The sequence below is a fragment of the Acartia tonsa genome, chromosome 10 (assembly GCF_053477335.1).
Source record: "Acartia tonsa isolate MP-2025a chromosome 10, ASM5347733v1, whole genome shotgun sequence".
Taxonomy (NCBI): Eukaryota; Metazoa; Arthropoda; class Copepoda; order Calanoida; family Acartiidae; genus Acartia; species Acartia tonsa.
Window position 1 is genome coordinate 35,244,338 of NC_137269.1, and position 23,682 is coordinate 35,268,019.

General features: G+C 32.7%; 1 protein-coding gene across 1 annotated transcript in view; it reads left to right on the forward strand.

The window, feature by feature from the left end:
- Positions 1-3,444: 3,444 nt before the first annotated feature.
- LOC145330782 (uncharacterized) overlaps positions 3,445-23,682 on the forward strand; it is a 112,334-nt gene continuing 92,096 nt past the window's right edge. The window contains exon 1 of the mRNA XM_080175447.1: positions 3,445-3,736. Coding sequence (XP_080031573.1) covers positions 3,682-3,736 — 55 coding nt within the window. The 5' untranslated portion in view covers positions 3,445-3,681. The remainder of the gene's footprint in view (positions 3,737-23,682) is intronic.

A 23,682-nucleotide genomic window follows, 5' to 3' on the forward strand; every position in this document is an offset into this window, starting at 1 on the left:
AATTTACTCAACTCTGACTCTATGTCACTAAATGTCATATATGACTTGTGGTGATATTTTGTCAGATTAGGTAATTTCCCCAACTCTGACTCTATGTCACTAAATGTCATATATGACTTATGGTAATAATGTGTCAGATTAGGTAATTTTCTCAACTCTGACTCTATGTCACTAAATGTCATATATGACTTTTGGTAATAATGTGTCAGATTAGGTAATTTACTCAACTCTGACTCTATGTCACTAAATGTCATGTATGACTTTTGTCAAGAATGTGTCAGATTAGGTAATTTTCTTAACTCTGACTCTTTGTCACTAAATGTCATATATGACTTTTGTTGATAATGTGTCAGATTAGGTAATTTCCTCAACTCTGACTGAATATCACTAAATGTCATATATGACTTCTGGTAACAATGTGTCAGATTAGGTAATTTCTCCAACTCTGACTCTATGTCACTACATGTCATATATGACTTTTGGTGATATTGTGTCATATTTGTTTGTTTGCCAAAAATGAGAAAATAACCTGACATAATGTCACTAAATTTCAGATTGAAATCTGAATTATAGTCAAATTTTGTCATATCTGAAGTTTGGTAACAAAGAGTCATATTGAGACAGATTTAAATCTGAAATCTAGTGACTGTGGATTTCTAATCTGACCGAAAAGGGGTAAAAACTACTAGGGTTGGGTACTTAAAATTTTTGCTTAATTAAAAATTGTCTTTAAAATGTGTATAGTTTGTAGTAAGAAGCAAGTAGGGAGGGGGAAAATTTATACACTTATAGGCAATGAAATTCAGTATAAAATTTTGCCATGGATGTTTTTGGGCTTGTTGTTATAGCCATTAAACTGATTCTTTTTGTAAAATCCCTTATATGATTAAATATACCAGGAAACCTAATGTTTGGTATTTTCCTTCAAGGGGTTAGTAGGGTAAAACTGCACCCAAAACTACTAAAACTTTAAGTTCTGGGCTTATTTTTAGAGATATCAAGCTGATTTTATTAAGGTATACTTTTTTGCATAATTGAGCCAAGTAGCCACTTTTTATTTCATTTTGGCACTTTCCTCCTTGGGGCTAGTGGGGTAAAACACTCCCCAAAACACTAAAATTTAAGCCTTGAGCTTATTTATAGAGATTTCAAGCTGATTTTTTAATGTAAACTTTTTCACATAATTGAGCTAAGTAGCAACTAAAGATTTCATTTTAACACTTTCTTTCTAGGTGGTAGTGGGGTGAAAGACCCACCAATAATTAAGTTATAAGATCCAAGGGGGGGGGGGGGAGTTTATATAATTTTTATAAATTTAGTACAAAATTTTGCTCTAGATGTTTGGGCTTGTTGTTATAGTTATCAACCTGAATATTTTTGTAAAATCTCCTTTATCCTATTATATAAAGTAGTAAGCTATTTTTGTCTGTAGCAAAGGATCTCTGTAACCGCTGGTCAGATGTGGTCCTTCTATACTGTGTAGCTTCTCATAGGTTCTGGAAAGGTTTCTAACTATTTTGGGGGAGGGTACAATCACCCTCCCAAGGGAAATCACCCTAAAAATGAACTCTTCCCATTTTTAAAAACTTTTCTTTTAATAAGTACAATTGAAAGTAGAGGGGTCACCTTCACCACAAGGGCCTCTAGAGTCCTCTAGGGCCTAACCGCTAGTGATTAAACATACCAGAAAGTCTTAAGTTTTGGCACTTTCCATCAAGGGTATAGTGGGGGTAAAACTGACCCCAAAACTACTAAAACTTTAAGTTCTGTGCTTATTTTTAAAAATATAAGAAAATTTTAAAAAAGAATCATTTAATAACTATAACAACCATCCAAACAGTCAGGGCAAAATCTGGTACTGACTTATGATTTTAATGTTTTAGGGAGTGTTTTACCCCACTAGCCCCAAGAAGGAAAGTGCCAAAATGAAAAAAAACTTAAATTAAAAAAATCTTCTTGACATCTTTAAAAATAGGCTCATAGGAAAGTACCAAATTGAATCTTCAGTGACTACTTAGCTTAATTATGTAAAAAAGTTTACATTAAAAAATCAGCTTGATATCTCTAAAACTAAGCTCAGACTATAGATTTTAGTGTTTTTGAAGCTGTTTTACCCCACTAGCCCCTAGAAGGAAAGTGCCAAAATTCAATTTTCAAAGATTTGCTGGCAGATTATATCATATAAGAGATTTTACAAAAAGAATCAGGTTAATGACAACAAACCCAAAAACATCCAAGGCAAAATTTTATACTGAATTGCATTGCCTATAAGTGTATAACCCCCCCCCCCCCCCCAAACTACAAACTATGCACATTTCAAAGACAATTTTTAATTAAGCTAAAATTGAAAGTACCCAAAGTACCTAAAATATACAAATATCTATAATACAAAGTAGCTTGATGTCTGTCCGTCTGTCTGTCCGTCCCTTAAGATCTTGGTAACCACTGAACCGATCGGATTCTACTCTTCAGGGTATATACCTATTGGTCCTGTGGTGGTTTTAAGCTATTTTCTTGGGGGGGTGGGACACCTCCAACCCCCCAAAAAATGAAAATTCCCCCCCCCCTAAGAAAAAAAAATTCCTGGTGCTGCCCATAAATTGTTGTTTTTAAATTACCTCATAGGCCAAAGCCCCTAGAGGCTAGGGAAAAAGCCGCTAGTATCTATATAAAATAATTATGTAACTCTAGGCGCTAAGCAATAAGATTTAAGGTTTGTGTAACAAGTATCAAACTTAAAATTCAAGAAAAAACTGCATTTTAAAAATTTGTGTATACTTCAGAGGATAGCTCAAAAAATAATAATAGTACAAAAATGTAATATACCAATATGAAAAATAGATGTTATAAGCTTTCCAATGGTATGCGTAGCATTTTTCTACCACTTATAGGTGCTGAGCAATGACATGTTTAAAATGTCTGTATATTTTTTGCAGGATTGCCAATGTGAATTTTAGGTTAAAAATAGCTAAAATCTTTTTCCCGGATTTTCTCCCAAGAAGGAACGCTTTTGATTTCGTTTTTTGCATTTTTCATAAGTCTATATATATATATATATATCAGAATCTGTAATAATCTCAGATAGCCCCTTTCAAAAAACTGCTTTTTCCTTCCGGCGACTAGTGCTTGCCAATATGAAATAATATTTCTCATAATTTTTTTCCTTATTATAATTTCTTTCAATGTCGTCGTTTAAGTTGATTGAAATAGACATATTTACTCTTATGTATTTTTACTTTTATTTAATTACAACGTAATAGTTTTCTTTTCTCATCATTTCTTATGAAAAATAAAGCTTTCGAAGCTTGATAATTTTTTTAATACCTTTTTGTTGTTAAATATCTATCTTTTATTTAATATGTATTTTTACTTTCATTCGGGGAAATATTATACTAAAGATTTTGTCCTATATGAGAAAAGCCGGACAAAAAATTTAACGCGGCATTTGTTTACAAATCTGCGCTTTGTAGTAAAAAATTGGGTCGTTTGGGATTTGTGAAAATTAAAGTGAAATAAAGCAATAAAAATGTGATATATATAATAAGTAGGTATTAAACACTGTTAATAAATGTCGTTAAAAGCCGTTTTCTTTTATCTATCTCTATAGAAATTGTTAAAATTAGCAAACAGTATTTTGTTTCTGTGAATAAGTTATAAATATTAGATTAATGAAAATTTAATATGGATAATCTGGAATATTACGATTTGGAGAAGTATACTGATAACATCATAGGAGGTAGGATTTACTTTTAATTTTACGTCAATTCCTTAGGCAATGTCATGTGCATCCAATTAGCATAATTAACCCTGTACAGAGAATAAAACCCTAGCATTTAAGGTGCCCTCAGACCCCTACGTACGTACGTAGAGGCGCAGTGGAGTTTAAAAAATAAAATTATGCATAATTGGAAAACATTACACTTATTGTGATCGAGTAATATCAACTCATTTTATTACTTTTAATTTTGAAATATATATTTTATACTACGTTCATGTAATGTGAAAATTCAGTATCAAATTTTGGCCTGGCCGTTTGGGCTTGTTTTTATAGTTATCAACCTAATTCCTTTTGTAAACTCTCTTATATGATTGGATATACCTGTAAACCTTTGAAAATTGAATTTTGGGACTTTCCTGCTTGGGGCTAGTGGGGCAAAACACTAAAACTTTAAATTATGAGCTTATTTTTAAAGATATCGAGCTCATTTTTTAAATGGAAGCTTTTATTGCATAAATGAGTTGATTAGCCATCCCATATTTCATTTTTGCACTTTACCTCTAGGGGCTTGTAAGCTCAAAACTTATAAATTTTGTATTTGGGGGGGTTGTTTTACCCCAAAAGCCCCTAAAAGTAAAGTGCAAAAATGAAATATGGGGTGGCTATTCAACTCATCTATGTAACACCTTGCGTTAGGTTGCGGCTTTTCCACAACTAAAATTAATTTTGTACTTTTGTTATTATGTTGCACTGTAGTCACTTTACATCAAATAATCACAACACGTTAAAGAACAAATTTAGCATCAAACGTATTGTTACAATTAAATTTACGAGCTGTACAGCTGTATGTCATTACGCGGCATATATGCGCATACATTTCAGGTGTGCCAACTTGAAAACAAAAATTTCCCCACAAATATTATTTTCGGAAATTTTTTTTTTATTATTCAAACATTTTTTTAAAATTTAAACGTAAATTTATATAGGTATGAAAGTGAAGGGTTGACCAGGTAATGTTATAAGGGGGGGGGGGGACTTTTTAAAATAACTGAACTAAGTAATCATTACACATTTCATTTTGGGACTTTACTTCTAGGGGCTTGTGGAGCAAGAGACCCCAAAAACTAAGAATAGGAGTTCTTAGCTTATTTTTTAAAGATATCAACCTGATTTTTATAAAGAAAACTTTAAAAAAAATAACTGAACTAAGTAACCATCACACATTTCATTTTGGGACTTCCCTTCTAGAGGCTTGTGGAGCAAAAGACCCCCCAAAACACTAAAATAGGAGGTCTGAGCTTATTTTTACAGATATCAACCTGATTTTTTTTAAAGAAAACTTTTTTTTAAAATAACTGAACTAAGTAATCGTTACACATTTCATTTTGGGACTTTCCTTCTAGGGGCATGTAGAGTAAGAGACCCCCCAAAACTAAGAATAGAAGTTCTGAGCTTATTTTTAAAGATATCAACCTGATTTTTATAAAGAAAACTTTAAAACAAGGATGACAACATCCATAAGTAGCGAAGCACAAAAAATCGTCGATTGGAATACGTACAGGTAGATTTAAAAGGTTTTTACCAGAATCAAGAATAGATTTATTGGATAAAATAAACATGAAACCTTGTTTTATTTTGCATGATGACGATGGTCAAAGTAAATTATATTAAAGATGCTCATAACAATGGGAAAAAAATATTTTGATACAGATATCCCATAAAAGTTTGAAAATTGCATCAAAATAAACAAAGATATGGGGAAATATGTAAAACATATAAAAATAGCCAAAAACCTGATAAAAGGCAGTCTGGCCGTCATGGTTGTTTTATTAAAACGACAAAAAATTTAATTTTTAAATCCTTAACTTAAAAAATTTGGAAAATCGGACCATATACACTGAAGATATGGAAAAAAGTGTTAGATATATAAAAATAGCCTAAAACCTGCTAAAAAGGCAGTCTGGCCGTCATGGTTATTTTGTTTAAAAGACGGGAAATTTAATTTTGATATATATAACTGAAAAATTTTAAAAATCCGACTATAAACACTGAAGATATGGAGAAAAATGTTAAATATATAAAAAACAGCCTAAAAAAATTTTGAAAATCGGACCATAAACACTGAAGATATGGAGAAAAATGTGAAAAATATAAAAATAGCCTAAAACCTGCTGAAAAGGCAGTCTGGCCTTCATGGTTGTTCCTTTAAATGACGGGAAATTTAATTTTGATATCTGTAACTGAAAAAATTTTGAAAATCGGACCATAAACACTGAAGATATGTAGAAAAATGTGAAAAATATAAAAATAGCCTAAAACCTGCTAAAAATCGGTCCGAATGCCAATGATGTTTTATAGTCAATTGTGCTCCTTAATGATGGAAATGTTGTCAAAAAATTTCAGCATTATATCTTTTATAGGAGCTGAGTAAATCCCATTTCCCCCATAGCGTTACGGACTGACTGACGGACTGACGGACTGACTGACGGACGGACAAAGTGAATTATAGAGTAGCTTCGCTACTAAAAAAAATAACTGAACTAAGTAACCATGGTGCTTGCTTACATGTGAAGACCGGAGCACCGAAAACCCCCCCCCCCCGCTTAGTTTTGACAAAAATCAAAAATAAGGGGGGGGGTAGTTTTTAACCCCCCGCTTAGTTTTGACAAAAATCAAAAATAAGGGGGGGGGGTAGTTTTTAACCCCCCCCCTTAATTTTGAAGAAAATCAAAAATAAGGGGGGGGGGGTAGTTTTTTCACTGTACAACACGCCAGAAAGTTGAGTGAGGTAAATCAAGTAAATTCAGTATACCAGAGGGGAAACCTTATTACAGGGATATTCATGTTTTGGGGCATAATTTCCTTATTTATTGACTTTGGCCAGTAAAAGGTTTTAATTTTGCGCAAAACTTCCCCCCCCTCTTGAAGTTACTTAATTTTAAATGAAAATCATCTGTATTCCAATTACATGATTTGAATTCACTGCCTTACATTCTTTACATTGATAAATATGGAGCCATTATTAAGAAAAAAGGAATGCTGCAAACTGATCAATTGGAATAAATTCATAACCCCTTTCAAAAATGCTTATAATGATACTGCTTAGCATTCAGTCTTATTTTCGGAAAATTTTAGTATTATATTTTTGCTTATTTCTTCAAGCCATGAAATTATGTCAATTAAGGATTTAATATAGCTTTTCTATGTTCAAGCATTTTTTTTATGGAGGGTAAAAATGTTAAGAAGGGGATTAATTAGGTTATTTGAGGAATGGGGTGATGGTGGGGTAAAATGATGTGCCTTGCGCTGCGAAAGTTGTCTCAACCCCATCAGAGACTTATTTCTCTAAGTATATTTTATTTTTGTTTGAGGGAGGGGAGGAGACTAAAAACACAAATTTATTTTGTGAGGAATATACTCACTAGTGATGGCAATCCGTCGAATTTTTGGGCCGAATTCGGATTCCGGATCCTTAAAAGAATCCGTCAAAAAAGTGGCGGATTCCGGATTCGGATTCCGGATTCTAGCAGTATTTTAAAAGGCTTTTAAAAAAAAATAAATGAAGCATGAAAAGCTGTGTAATGAAAATAAATACTTACAAAAAAAACGCAACTTTGGATGCTAGGTACCATTACACCTGTAGTTAAGAAGAAACAATAAAATACTTTTTAGGTATATGTCTGCCACATTTTAAATAAGTTTTGCCTAAAAAAAAACTGTTATTTGTATTTGTAATTTTAGCCTACCAATTTAGAATCCGGAATCCGCTATTAAAAAACGGATTACGGATCCGGATTCGGATTCCAAAATTTCCCCAAAAATTGGGTGGATTCCGGATCCGGATTGCCAACCCTAATACTTACAAAATTTACCTGATTTGTGAATTTGGGCTTAGACTCGAACCTTCCCTACAATGCAAATGACAGACGAATTACTTTTAATGAAAAATATCACGTATTTAATTTTTCTCTTTTTAAAGATGCACAAGATACGAATTAGATCAATCATTTAAGATTTGAAGGTTTAAATTAAGCAACAATGAAGAAATATTTGTATATGACGCATTTAAAATTTATTTTGCAATAGCGAATTATAGTTTTTTTATCAGCTGCTATACCCATAAAATTGGTACCTAATGAAATTGATTTTTTTTTAAAGGGAGCTATTATCTCTGACCCAAAGTGCTATATGGTAATCCTTTTTTTGACTAGTGTGGTCGGGGAGGGGAGGACCCCTTATCGGAAAAAGAAAATCTTCACAGAATTAAAGTAATTCCTCTCTGCCTAATATAACCACTTTATCGATGCTCTTAAGGGACAAGACAGACGGACAGATGCACATCAAGTGGACATTAAAAAGCACACGAATCACAACTTTTAATGATGAATTTAAAACTTCCCAAGAGGTTTTTTTTAAATTCACAGGGTAAAAATTCACGAAACCTGAAAACTTATGCTACAAGACCAAAACCCAAATTTTTGAAGCTATTTACGTAGTTTTAGTAGCGAAGCTACTCTATATCAAACATATTTGAAATCTTAGAAACTCAAATATGTTTGATGTTTAAAAGCCGAAGTTTAAATCTATTGAAAGATTTCCTAAGTATCATTTTCAAGAATTATGGAATAACCATTGTAATAATGATTTATTAACCCACAATCAACCAAGAAAAAAATTTATTAAAAATCTAAAAGAATCTTTGTTATCAAGCTTAATTCTAGTGTGTAACAACCCATTATGTCAAGAATGTAGATAAATTTATATTTCTTTTTAATATTGTCTGAAATCTGATAAATTAATCAAAATTTATTTGTTTAAATTTTTTTTAAATTTCTATTATTGCAATAATGGTGTGAGACTTGTATGCCCTAATCAATCCTTCCTATTATCATTCTTTCCTCTCCAATATGATTTCATTTATTGCTTATTATCTTTTTTTTTGTCTTATTTATATGGCCTGTATGAAAACAATGTGTGAATACACATTACTGCATACTCCTATTTTTTAGGAAACTGCCATTTGGGAAGAAAATATTTTTATAAATTAACCATATCAATAAAATTTTTCTGTATATATAAATGTATATAATATTCATTTAATTCATTTATTATTGTAGTTTTTTTTTCTATGTATGTACACCCAAGAATAATAAATCTAACTTGTAATGTCCGTCTGTCTGTATGTCCGTCTGTCTTAGTTTGGAGGAAACGTGATTTTCTCGGCTCCTATAACAAATAAAAGGCTGAAATTTTTTGACAACATTTCCATTATTAAGGAGCACAATTAACTATAAAACATCAATGGCGGTTGGACCGCTTTTTAGCAGGTTTTGGGCTGGGCTATTTTTTTTTTTTTTTACATTTTTGTCCATATCTTTGGTGTTTATGGTCCGATTCCCAAAATTTTTTTCAGTTATAGTATCAAAATTAAGTTTCCTGTCTTTTCTATAAAACAATTATGACGGTCAGACTGCCTTTAATCAGGTTTTATGCTATTTTTGTATTTTTCACATTTTTCTCCATACCTTTGGTGTTTATGGTCCGATTTCCAAAGTTTTTCAGTTATAGATATCAAAATTTAATTTCCTGTCGTTTCAAGAAAACATCAATGGCGGTCAGACTGCCTTTTTGCAGGTTTTTGGCTATTTTCATATTTTTCACATTTTTCCTCACATCTTTGGTGTTTATGGTCCGATTTTTAAAATTTTTGCAGTTAAAAATATCAAAATTAAAGGAGGATGTGCTTAAGGACCATTTGGGCAGGGGGGGGGGGGGTTTACTCGAGAACCCTTAGAGCTAGAGGGAGCTAATTTTGGATTTAAGCTTCTATGGGGCCAAAGTTACTTTTAAAATTATCGTCGACCCCCCACCCCCCCCCAGAAATTTTTTTTTTGGGGGGGGGGGTAAAAATTTTTTTTATTGCATTTCTCGCCGAATTAGGCAATTTGGAATCATTTGAGACCATGTTATTTTTTTCAAAAAATTTTCGCCTTACAAGCAACCCTGCGGGGGGACTTAGTCATTTTTTTCAAATTCTCGTTTATGAAGGTATATCTTAAATACAGTATGCTACTCTCTTAGTTTTAAAGATAATTGGATGAAATCTTTTTGATTGTGTCACTAATTACCCCAAGTTTTGGTATCTTTAAAAAAAACGGCGGCGGAACCGCCGCTCCCGCCGTCCGCCGCCGTTTTCCGCCGCCACCAAAAAAGAAATTTTTTATTGCATTTCTCGCCGAATTAGGCAATTTGGAACCATTTGAGACCATGTTATTTTTTCAAAAATTTTTTCCCTAACAAGCAACCCTGCGGGGGGGACTTAGTCATTTTTTTCAAATTCTCGTTTATGAAGGTATATCTTAAATACAGTATGCTACTCTTAGTTTTAAAAATAATTGGATGAAATCTTTTTGATTGTGTCACTAATTACCCCAAGTTTTGGTATCTTTAAAAAAAACGGCGGCGGAACCGCCGCTTTCGCCGTCCGCCGCCGTTTTCCGCCGCCACCAAAAAAGAAATTTTTTATTGCATTTCTCGCCGAATTAGGCAATTTGGAATCATTTGAGACCATGTTATTTTTTCAAAAATTTTTCCCCTAACAAGCAACCCTGCGGGGGGGACTTTGTGCTCCACTTTTGGGGGGTTTTTGTGCTCCACAAGCCCCAAGAAGGAAAGTGCCGAAATTCAATTTTCAAAGTTTTATGTGTACATCCAGTCATATAAGAGAGCCTACAAAAAGAATTAGGTTGATAACTATAAAAACAAGCCAACACAGCCCTCCCAAACTTTTATACTGAATTTCATATCCTATAACTGTACAATGTATAGGATATGAAATTCAGTATAAAAGTTTGGGAGGGCTGTGTGGGCTTGTTTTTATAGTTATCAACCTAATTCTTTTTGTAGGCTCTCTTATATGACTGGATGTACACATAAAACTTTGAAAATTGAATTTCGGCACTTTCCTTCTTGGGGCTTGTGGAGCACAAAAACCCCCCAAACTGTACAATGTATAGGATATGAAATTCAGTATAAAAGTTTGGGAGGGCTGTGTGGGCTTGTTTTTATAGTTATCAACCTAATTCTTTTTGTAGGCTCTCTTATATGACTGGATGTACACATAAAACTTTAAAAATTGAATTTCGGCACTTTCCTTCTTGGGGCTTGTGGAGCACAAAAACCCCCCAAACTGTACAATGTATAGGATATGAAATTCAGTATAAAAGTTTGGGAGGGCTGTGTGGGCTTGTTTTTATAGTTATCAACCTAATTCTTTTTGTAGGCTCTCTTATATGACTGGATGTACACATAAAACTTTGAAAATTGAATTTCGGCACTTTCCTTCTTGGGGCTTGTGGAGCACAAAAACCCCCCAAAAACTTAAAATAAGAGATCTAAGCTTATTTTTAAAGATATCAACCTGATTTTTTTAATAGTACTTTTTTAACATAACCGAATCAACAAACCATTACAGATTTCATTTTGGGACTTTCCTTTTAGGGGCTTGTGGAGCAAACGACCCTTAAACCACTAAAAATATGAGTTCTGAGCTAATTTTAAAGATGTCAACCTGATTTTTTTAAAGAAAACTTTCTTAACATACCTGAATTAAGGAACCATTACAGATTTCATTTCGGACTTTCCTTTAAGGGTCTAGTGGAGCAAAAGACCCCCAAAAACACTAAAAATATGAGTTTTGAGCTTATTTTTAAAGATATCAACCTGATTTTTTTTAAATAATACTTTTTTAACATAACCGAATCAACGAACCATTACAGATTTCATTTTGGGACTTTTATTCTTGTGATTTGTGGAGCAAAAGACCCCCAAAAACACTAAAAGTATGAGTTCTAAGCTTATTTTTAAATATATCAACCTGATTTTTTTAAAAATAATACTTTTTTAACATAATACTTTTTGGAGGTCTTTTGCCCCACTAGCTTCTGGAAGGATAGTCCCTAAATGAAATCTGTAAAAGTTACCAAGTTCGGTTATGTTAAAAAAGTGTTTTAAAAAATCAGGTTGATGTCTTTAAAAATAAGCTCAGAACTAATATTTTTAGTGTTTTGTGGTTCTTTTGCTCCAAAAGCCCCTAGAAGGAAAGTCCCAAAATGAAATCTGTAATGGTTCCCTAGTTTGGTTATGTTTAAAAAGTTTCCTTAAAAAAATCAGGTTGATATCTTTAAAAATAAGCTCAGAACTCATATTTTTAGTGTTTTTGGGGGTCTTTTGCTCCACAAGCCCCTAGAAGGAAAGTGCCGAAATTCAATTTTCAAAGTTTTATGTGTACATCCAGTCATATAAGAGAGCCTACAAAAAGAATTAGGTTGATAACTATAAAAACAAGCCCACACAGCCCTCCCAAACTTTTATACTGAATTTCATATCCTATACATTGTACAGTTTGGGGGGTTTTTGTGCTCCACAAGCCCCAAGAAGGAAAGTGCCGAAATTCAATTTTCAAAGTTTTATGTGTACATCCAGTCATAAAAGAGAGCCTACAAAAAGAATTAGGTTGATAACTATAAAAACAAGCCCACAAAGCCCTCCCAAACTTTTATACTGAATTTCATATCCTATACATTGTACAGTTTGGGGGGTTTTTGTGCTCCACAAGCCCCAAGAAGGAAAGTGCCGAAATTCAATTTTTAAAGTTTTATGTGTACATCCAGTCATATAAGAGAGCCTACAAAAAGAATTAGGTTGATAACTATAAAAACAAGCCCACACAGCCCTCCCAAACTTTTATACTGAATTTCATATCCTATACATTGTACAGTTTGGGGGGTTTTTGTGCTCCACAAGCCCCAAGAAGGAAAGTGCCGAAATTCAATTTTCAAAGTTTTATGTGTACATCCAGTCATAAAAGAGAGCCTACAAAAAGAATTAGGTTGATAACTATAAAAACAAGCCCACACAGCCCTCCCAAACTTTTATACTGAATTTCATATCCTATACATTGTACAGTTTGGGGGGTTTTTGTGCTCCACAAGCCCCAAGAAGGAAAGTGCCGAAATTCAATTTTCAAAGTTTTATGTGTACATCCAGTCATATAAGAGAGCCTACAAAAAGAATTAGGTTGATAACTATAAAAACAAGCCCACACAGCCCTCCCAAACTTTTATACTGAATTTCATATCCTATACATTGTAAATGTACAGTTATAGGATATGAAATTCAGTATAAAAGTTTGGGAGGGCTGTGTGGGCTTGTTTTTATAGTTATCAACCTAATTCTTTTTGTAGGCTCTCTTATATGACTGGATGTACACATAAAACTTTGAAAATTGAATTTCGGCACTTTCCTTCTTGGGGCTTGTGGAGCACAAAAACCCCCCAAACGCTAAAAATATGAGTTCTGAGCTTATTTTTAAAGATATCAACCTGATTTTTAAAAAATAATACTCTTTTAACAAAACTGAATCTATGAACCATTACAGATTTCATTTTGGGACTTTCCTTTTTAGGGCTTGTGGAGCACAAAAACCCCCAAACACTAAAAATATGAGTTCTGAGCTTATTATTAAAGATATCAACCTGGTTTTTTTAAATAATACTTTTTTAACATAACTGAATCAACAAACCATTACAGATTTCATTTTGGGACTTTCCTTCTTGGGGCTTGTGGAGCACAAAAACCCCCCAAACACTAAAAGTATGAGTTCTGAGCTTATTTTTAAAGATATCAACCTGATTTTTTTAAATAATACTTTTTTAACATAACCGAATCAACGAACCATTACATATTTTATATTGGGACTTTCCTTCTAGGGGCTTGTGGAGCAAAAGATCCCCCCAAAACACTAAAAATATGAGTTCTAAGCTTATTTTAAAAGATATCAACCTGTTTTTTTAAAATAATACTTTTTTAACATAACCGAATCAACGAACCATTACAGATTTTATTTGGAACTTTCCTTCTAGGGGCTTGTGGAGCAAAAGACCCCCAAAAACTTAAAATAAGAGATCTAAGCTTATTTTTAAAGATATCAACCTGATTTTTTTAATAGTACTTTTTTAACATAACCGAATCAACAAACCATTACAGATTTCATTTTGGGACTTTCCTTTTAGGGGCTTGTGGAGCAAACGACCCTTAAACCACTAAAAATATGAGTTCTGAGCTAATTTTAAAGATGTCAACCTGATTTTTTTTAAAGAAAACTTTCTTAACATACCTGAATTAAGGAACCATTACAGATTTCATTTCGGACTTTCCTTTAAGGGTCTAGTGGAGCAAAAGACCCCCAAAAACACTAAAAATATGAGTTTTGAGCTTATTTTTAAAGATATCAACCTGATTTTTTTTAAATAATACTTTTTTAACATAACCGAATCAACGAACCATTACAGATTTCATTTTGGGACTTTTATTCACGGCCCTCCCAAACTTTTATACCGAATTTCATTTCCTATAACTGTACAAACTTCCCCCCCCCCCCCCTTAGTGACCCAGCCCAAAAGATTTCATCCAATTATCTCTAAAACTAAGAGAGTAGCATACTGTATTTAAGATATACCTTCATAAACGAGAATTTGAAAAAAATGACTAAGTCCCCCCCGCAGGGTTGCTTGTTAGGGGAAAAATTTTTGAAAAAATAACATGGTCTCAAATGATTCCAAATTGCCTAATTCGGCGAGAAATGCAATAAAAAATTTCTTTTTTGGTGGCGGCGGAAAACGGCGGCGGACGGTTCCGCCGCCTTTTTTTTTAAAGATACCAAAACTTAAGGTAATTAGTGACACAATCAAAAAGATTTCATCCAATTATCTTTAAAACTAAGAGAGTAGCATACTGTATTTAAGATATACCTTCATAAACGAGAATTTGAAAAAAATGACTAAGTCCCCCCCGCAGGGTTGCTTGTTAGGGAAAAAATTTTTGAAAAAATAACATGGTCTCAAATGGTTCCAAATTGCCTAATTCGGCGAGAAATGCAATAAAAAATTTCTTTTTTGGTGGCGGCGGCGGACGGCGGGAGCGGCGGTTCCGCCGCCGTTTTTTTTTAAAGATACCAAAACTTGGGGTAATTAGTGACACAATCAAAAAGATTTCATCCAATTATCTTTAAAACTAAGAGAGTAGCATACTGTATTTAAGATATACCTTCATAAACGAGAATTTGAAAAAAATGACTAAGTCCCCCCGCAGGGTTGCTTGTAAGGCGAAAATTTTTTGAAAAAAATAACATGGTCTCAAATGATTCCAAATTGCCTAATTCGGCGAGAAATGCAATAAAAAAAAATTTTACCCCCCCCCCCAAAAAAAAAAATTTTGGGGGGGGGTGGGGGGTCGACGATAATTTTAAAAGTAACTTTGGCCCCATAGAAGCTTAAATCCAAAATTAGCTCCCTCTAGCTCTAAGGGTTCTCGAGTAAACCCCCCCCCCCTGCCCAAATGGTCCTTAAGCACATCCTCCTTTCCCGTTGTTTTGAGCATCCATTTACTTTGACTGACAGTCTGTTAGTCATAGTACTGAAATATAAATATCAAGAAATTAAAAACAAATGTTAAAAAGGTTTCGTGATTTTTTTCCTAATATACATGCTTTTGACAACTAATCTTTAAATTCTTATACATATTTTTTCTGCTTCGCTACTTATAGATGTTGTCATCCTTGTTGCTATTCAGGATCCTTTCTACCTATATGCTTGGATTAAATTATCTCATCAATAATCCCAACCCCCAAGAGCAAATGCTAATATTTGAATTGCTTAAGACCTATACATTGAAGCATTAAACTTTAATGTTACACGTTCTAATAGAAAATATAAATATTCCCCCCACTTTTCAAGATGTTAATGTCTTTCAATGTTATTCTAAATTATTTCATCGCTTGTTATTTTCTGAAAAGAAATTTTTAAAACATAGTAGCTTCGCCCAAAGCCTCCAAGGACTTAGTGTAAATTAGGTTTTCCTAAAATATCGAAATTTTTCATCTATACATAAAATATATGTTTTATTTAATATATGTTTAAAAATATTGTGCAGTTTATACCTACTTTAATTACATCCTTCTAATCTTTGGGGATGGGGTTTCTTTTATAAGCACTGAATATCTCATAGAAATGGTGATCGAAACGCTTTTTGTGTTTTACGACAAATTGTTTTCTTAGGCTAGTTTTTGCGCTTTCATGTCATCTTACACAAATATACCTGGATTTATGCCTGTTATGCAATAAATGTACTTAATTTACAGCTCTAATAACATAAAAAAAGATTTTTAAAAGCGAAGCTTTTCTCTATTTATGGTTCGTCCGGAACGGTCAACGGATAGCTTTTTTCCGTTAATTTAGGGATGTCAGAATTTTCCTATCGATTTCAAACTTTGCTTGATGATTCCTGTAGTAGTTAGATACTATTTAGAAAGCATAGCAGTTCTATAATAGTCACCAGAATGTCTGTACGTCCATTTTAAACATGTTGATTTTCAACTTATTTTTACAACAAAATTTTATGTGATGTAATTATCCGATTGAACTGATCTTTTGAATGCTGATTCCTATAACAACAATGTACAATGCTTTAAGTGTGGAATCTCTATAATCAAGTCCTAAAAATGTAAGTATGTCCTTAAACATGTCCTGTATTTCAGCAGTTTTTCAACAAATTTACCTACGTTTTGTATCGACTTTTATACATTTACATTCTGATTATTCGGTTCTGACACTCTATAAGTGTTAATGTTCGTTTGTTCTACCGTTTTAGAGCTTCGGTCTTATGGATTTTGTCATCCTTGTCTTTATATAAACAAGTAATTATAAATGTTAAATAGGTACAGTATTAATGTAAGAAAAGAGCACTTATAAATTTTTTTTCAAAAGTTTAAATTATTAGATACTTTAAAACAAGATATGCTTAGTACTTGAATCTTGGATTTTTTATATATACTTTATGTTTTTATAAATACTAATTTCTCAAACAGGGGTTGTTTTCATTTACATGGGTTAACAGATAAGTAAATATATTCGCATAAACAATAAACATCTACAATAATTAGAGGGCAATATACCTCCCGTCCAGAGATTTAATATACTTACACCCCTCTACTTGATTATTAGATATTATACGCAAAATTGTGCATGTTTGTTCGATGTGGGGCCCAAAGTCAAAGTAGTAGTTATCTTAGTAACGGAATAAACTTTTGTTTGATTAGGTTTAGTCTTTTTCTGAGAAAAAAAATTAGATTGCTGAGCTATTTATGGGCATAGATTACCTTGTCTATATTCTAATTTTCCCTTTTTCTTTCCCATATCTCTGTAGAAATGCTGTCTGTAGAGCGATTTAAATTGTGCCTTAAAATTTGCAAAAAAGCCTGTTTTTACACTTTATAAAGTTTCCAAAATTGACAAAGACCCAAACCCTATTAATTTAAAAATCCCTCGATTGAACTGGAGGATGTGTTCGGCTTTGTCCAAAAAGATCAAGGAAAACTTCACATTTGTCCTTGCCTCCTAGAAAAAATACAAGAAAGAACTGAAAAAAATCTTACTGAAAATTATTCTCTAGTCGTTTATGAGATGCTATGGGACACTTATATATCGGCTACATTCCTACTACAGGCACTTAAGGTAAGTAGGGGGAGGGGTAAGTAGGACCTCCGCTAAACATTTTAGTTTTAAGATAAAAATAAAAATATTTTTTTTGTTGTGGAGGGGGGGCGGATTTTTTAGGGGCGATATTTCTATGTCGGTCAAGCGGTTAGCAAGATCTTAAGCTACAGACAAAAAACAAACACACACACACAAATCCACCATATTAATTTAATATTGCTTTTGTATGTGGGAAAAACTTGGCTGAAATGAACGGACATACTAACAGAGCATCTTGTATACAAAGGGGAGAATAGGATGTAAACATTTACTAAAAGTTAATTTTCTTTCAGGAAGTGGATTTTTTAACCCTTTCCGGTTTATGTGAATAACATTTTAAGCTTGTTGATAAAAAAACTTTTAGAGCAATTTCAAGCTTTGTTCACTTATTTGGATTTCTTCTTATCAACATAACAATGAAAATTATGTTGTAAGAAGCGCAGCTATATCAAGCAAACATTTTATTATGGACATATTGACATTGGAGTAGACAGCATTTATTATAGACTCTTGAAATATTAAGTCTAAATAATCATCTGATTAATAAGTTTAAATCATTTCTATTCTAATAATGGATGTAGAATATGCGTGGAGATTTTGGCAGGGAAAAATGGTCTTTTATGTTGGTTGCTATTTCCCCTGTCATTTTATTGGTCATTTTGTTTTTTTTTACAGTAGGAGGGTAGGGGTTGGGGCAATGCAATGGTTGTAGAAAAGCTAATTAATGTTAGAGTCTTTGATGACTTAAAAATGTAATAAGCTATTTCATGATGAACGATGAAGGGTTAAGCAAGGAGATATGAAATTAAGTTGGGAGCTCTTCGATATCTGAGAATTATATATGGGTTAGGACAGGTTAATACGTTTCAGCAGATAGTGAAATAATGTCTATGTATGTCAGTCACCAAAGATCTTTAGAACTGCTACTTTTTTGCACATACACTTGTTAATTTTATCTATCAATTATTTTGTATAGCGCCGTCGCCCCCTCCTCTTATGTTTTTTTTCTACAGGAATGATTTTTCTGGGAAATCAACGAATATCCTTAACAAGGTTCCCTGTAAAATGACTTAAAACCTATCCATTTTCAATATTATGCTTCTCTAAAAATCACAATAGGCACAGTTAACTCTGCTGCAGTTTCTAAGATGTTTACCTTTCAACTAAAACCAATACGTTTCTTCTTTAAAGTCAAGCTTTTACAAAATATTTCAATTATTAGTTACTGATGAATAAAATCTTATTGATAGAAATTGAGATAGTTCATGATATGATAATTGGGCATAAGAATTAATGAAGAGTAGCTTCCGTTTATTTTTGTCAGTTTATATAGACACTGCCGGCTTAAAATACGTAGGGATATTAGGTGGAGACACAGTCAAATCTTCTGGGAGGGAGAGGACAATGGCGTTAAAATAATTTTTTACCCTTTTAAAAGATGCATTTTATACAAAATAAGATACATTTTTAACACAAGAAGATACATTTTACACACAATCATGTTGGTGGCGTGTGGCGGATGAAATTATCGTCAATTGCCATATTCTGAATCCCTGAGAATCGTAAACATAGGGAATTAAGGGTGGGGGAATTTTAGCCAGAGCGTTAAGTTTTTAGAAAGTAAGGTTCAGAGAGAGATATGCATTTATGGGCCAGAATCGCACTCTAAGCACAGTGGAGTGTTTTAATATGAAAGAATTTTCTCAAATCATTAGTCATAATAAGTTCTTTTCTTAAACCCATTTAGCATTCTTTTTGGCTTAATGTTTTTGAATGTATACCAAATAGTCACCTAAAATAGACTGCTATTGCAATTGTGCAATTTTTATATCTTTATCAGAGGATTGCCTTTGTCCATAAGCAGGTTCAGTCAAATTCCATACAGGGTTGAGACTACAAAAACTTGTAATCGTAAGGTTAGTTGTTGTCTGTTAAATACAGAGGAGTATTAAAACGAGATCTTGAAAAATATAATGCTTGATGTTGCGAATAAACATCTTACAGACGATTGATCTTTTTAATGGTCAAACGTTTGTCTTAACACTCTTTATTATAGTGATTCCACGCGCCTTTTATAGTAAAAGTAGATTAATGATTGTAAAACAAGACAACGTGAATATGAAACTTGAATATGTGTATGTATATGATTTACGAGGAAGGGGTCAGTTTAATAGTTTTAAATAAAATAGTGGACACTAACTTCTGTTTATGTTATTAAGTGATTTTTATTAATATTAAAATTGCAAAAAAGAACCTAATAGGATTTTTTATAAGGTATGTTATTTAGTATCGCAATTACTTTTTGATTATAGGTGTTTTCTTTCCAAGAGATTATCAACATCTTCTGTGTAGTTAAAGTGCAAAATAGAGGGGAGGGGGGGGGGGGGGTGTAATTGCAACTGCTATATAAAGACATCCTGCAGATTGTTTGTGTTTTAAAATTGAATTCTCGGAGCAAGAAATTAAAGACTACTTATTTTTATAAAAAAATAAACATCTAGTAATAGTCTTTAATTCATATATTGTAGTTTAAGCTGCTCCTTTCAAGAAAAAAAAACCTTGCGCTCTCCATATTAAAACAAGGATGACAACATCCATAAAAGCGAAGCACAGAAACGGTAGGACAAACGGACATTTATACTTGTATAGTGTCAGAACTGAATAATCAAAATATAAATGTGTAAGAGTCAAAGCAAAATTGTAAGTAAATTTGTTGAAAAACAGCTTGATTCAGGATAATGTTTATGGACATACTTACATTTTTAGGACTTGATTATAGAGTTGCTTCGCTTATTACATTATACTTTGTTGTCCCAGGAATCAATATACCAAAAAATCAGATCAATCGGATGATTAGATCACATAAAAATTTGTTAAAAAAATTTAAAAATCAACATGTTTAAAATGAACGTACGGACATTTTGGTGATGATTATAGAGTTGCTACGCCTTCTAAATCGTACCTAACTATTAAAGGAATCACCATGCAAAATTTGAAATCGATAGGACAATTCTAACATGCCTAAATTAACGGAAAAAGCTATCCGTTACGGACGTACGAACGTTCGGACGTACGGACGGACCGACCCTAATTGTAGAAAAGCTTCGCTTTTAATAATGTGTTACAAGATTCTATTCCAAGTGCCTCTTTGCCATATTTGGAATAATATTATTCTGCGGAGATCAAATTTCCCATTAGATTGAAATAGACCCTTTTTTATATTTTAATATTATGTCGTAGGAATTATCTTAAAATTCACTGCATATATTTTTTTTTTTTTTTTTAAATGCGTCAATACATAAGGTAATTATAATAGTATGTAAATACAATGGCGACAACACAATAATATTTTAAAACTGTCAGGCCTACAAAGAAATAAGACTTAAAGAATAGATTCATTTCAAAAACCACTTTTTACTAGGGGGGAGGGGTTACATAGACCCTTAAAATAGTTGAATTAAAATTGATTTGCCCGTTCTACGCGGCAGAGACAAGTATTCTTAAAGTTTTATATTTGTTCTTACGTGTTAACAATCCATTCATAGTTCAAAAGAAAAGGTTTTTCAAGTTTAATATTCTTTAAAATCTAATAGAGAGTATTATAAAGAGTTACAGAATTGTTTTACTGCGTTAGGTTTAAAGGAATTACTTGCAAAGAAAAACAGATTATCGGAAAACATTTTCGTAGATATAATCGGTAGACTTTGTAGGTATAGCATGTATAGCATGATTTTTTGTTTGTTTGAAGCAAAAGATTCCTGAAACGACTAACCTTATTAATAAAATCTTTTTATATAGAGAAACTTTATATTTACAGGGTGACCACTGTGTACTATATGTACTTTATGTACTATATAGTCAAAATTTTGTACTATATGGTACTATATGACAAACTAGGTACTATATGTACTATATGAGTTAAAATTTTGGTACTATATGAAATTTTTTTAATATTACTTATTACCAACCAAAGTATTATAATATTGTTTGTAATATTACAATGTACTTTCAGCTCTAATACATACTAATATAGAGAGTAGTGATTTGGGTATGTAAAGTAAAATTATAAGCTTTGAAATATGCAATGACTCTTAAAATCACCTGGATCATATATTTTTTTGCTTCAATCATTTTTATTATTTCTTATAAGATATAAAACTCTTTTTGTTCTTCATATTTTTATGATTGCTGAAGCGGCTAAATACATAGGCTAAATTTTTTATTAGTGCTTTTCCTGTATATTGCTAGATGACCAAGTTAGGTTAAGTAAAGAATGCCCTGCTGGGTTAGGGTAGGACCTTGGAGGTGTATGTATAGTAGACCGACTCAAAATGCAAAAAAATTGGCGCACTATTTTAAGTTTTTAACCCATTTCTTTTATGATATAATGACAATTGACACCAAAACAAGTGTTCTGGTAGCTTTTTTTAGCAATATGTCAATTTGATTTTCATAAAAAAAAAGAATTTTTGTTATGTCTTTATACACCTTCCTGAATTTGCTTTGAAGAGTAGGATCTACTGCAGTTCACGGTAAAATATTGCTGGTAAGCAATATTTCCAAAAATCTATGAATTTTAAAAGCTGCTAGCTGCCAAACGGCTGAATGTTCAAATCGTATCCGCACACCATTTTAAGCGGCCTACAAAGGCCTACAAATAATCTGGAAAGGCCAAGATCCAATTTTGCACAGGGAAAGCTTCACTGAAGAAAAAACGCGTAAAATAGGTCTTTTTCGCGTATTTCAGCACTGCGAGATAATTATGCATTATTGATTTATGGCTATTCCAGATTATTTTTAGGCCTTCTTATGCCGCTTAAAACAGTGTGCGGGCATGATCTGTACGTTAAGCCGTTTGGCAGCTAGCAGCCTTTATAATTTATAGATTTTTGGAAATATTGCTTACCAGCAATATTTTACCGTGAACTGCAGTAGATCCAAAGAGTATATTAAAGAATTTATAAAAAACGATTTTTAAAGATTTTGTCAAAAGACTGACAATTTTGGATGTTTTAGCAAAATCAGCAGATTTTGTGTTATTTAAGGATAACTTTTCAAGGGTCAATATTTTTATAAACCATTTTTTGTTTCTTAATCTACTCTTCAGGAAGGTAAATAAAGCCATACTTTGAAAGAAGAAGAAATTTTCTCCTCCAGAGGGAACCCTTCCCTTTTTTATGAAAATCAAAACTGACATATTGCTGAACAAAAGCAATCAGAACACTTTTTAAAAGCGAAGCTTTTCTATAATTAGGGTCGGTCCGTCCGTCCGTCCGTACGTACGTCCGAGATAGATAGCTTTTATTCGTTAATTTAGGCATGTTAGAATTGTCCTATCGATTTCAAATTTTGCATGATGATTTCTGTAGTAGTTAGGTACGATTTAAACACCGTAGCAACTCTATAATCATTACTAGAATGTCCGTACGTCCATTTTAAACATGTTGATTTTTCTACTTTTTTAACAACAAATTTTTATGTGATCTAATTATCCGTTTGATCTGATTTTTGGTATATTGATTCCTGGGACAACAAAGAACAATAGTATAAGCGAATCAACTCTATAATCAAGTCCTAAAAATGTAAGTATGTCCATAAACATTATCCTGTATCAAGCAGTTTTTCACCAAATTTACTTACTATTTTGCTTCGACTCTTATACTATTATATTCTAATTATTCAGTTTGGACACTATACAAGTTTTAATGTCCGTTTGTCCTACCGTTTCAGTGCTTCGCTTTTATGGATGTTGTCATCCTTGTTTGAGTATCAATAGTCATTATATCATGAAAGGAACTGGTTGGAACAGCACGCCCATTGAATTATAAAAAAAATTGGTAATTCTGAGTCGGTGAAATGTATAAGGTTTAGATCCTCACTGTAAATTTTAAGGGGGGGGGGGGGAAGTTTTGCCACTTTCGCTTACTCCGTGATTATTGGGCTAGGTATTTAAGTTAGACTATAGGTTATTTGGGATAAAAGTTTACTTTTGGGTAATAGCTCACGTATTTTTAATCATTTTTTGGATAACCCCACCCCCTAGCCCCCTGGGGCTCAAAAACCCCCTAAAAATGAACCTAACCTTAATTTTCTCAGGAACAATTTGACCAATAGAGATGATTTTTTAAACTTAAGCTTTTATGCTTATAAACTAACTTTTAGTTTAGAAGTCCCCCCTGCCGCCAACCCCTAGCCCTCCGGGGCTCCAAAAAAACCTCTAAAAATGAACCTAACCTTAATTTTCTCAGAAACCATTTGACCAATAGAGATGATTTTTTAAACTTAAGCTTTTATGCTTATAAACTAACTTTTAGTTTAGAAGTCATCCCCCTGCCGCCAACCCCTAGCCCTCCGGGGCTCCAAAAAACCCTA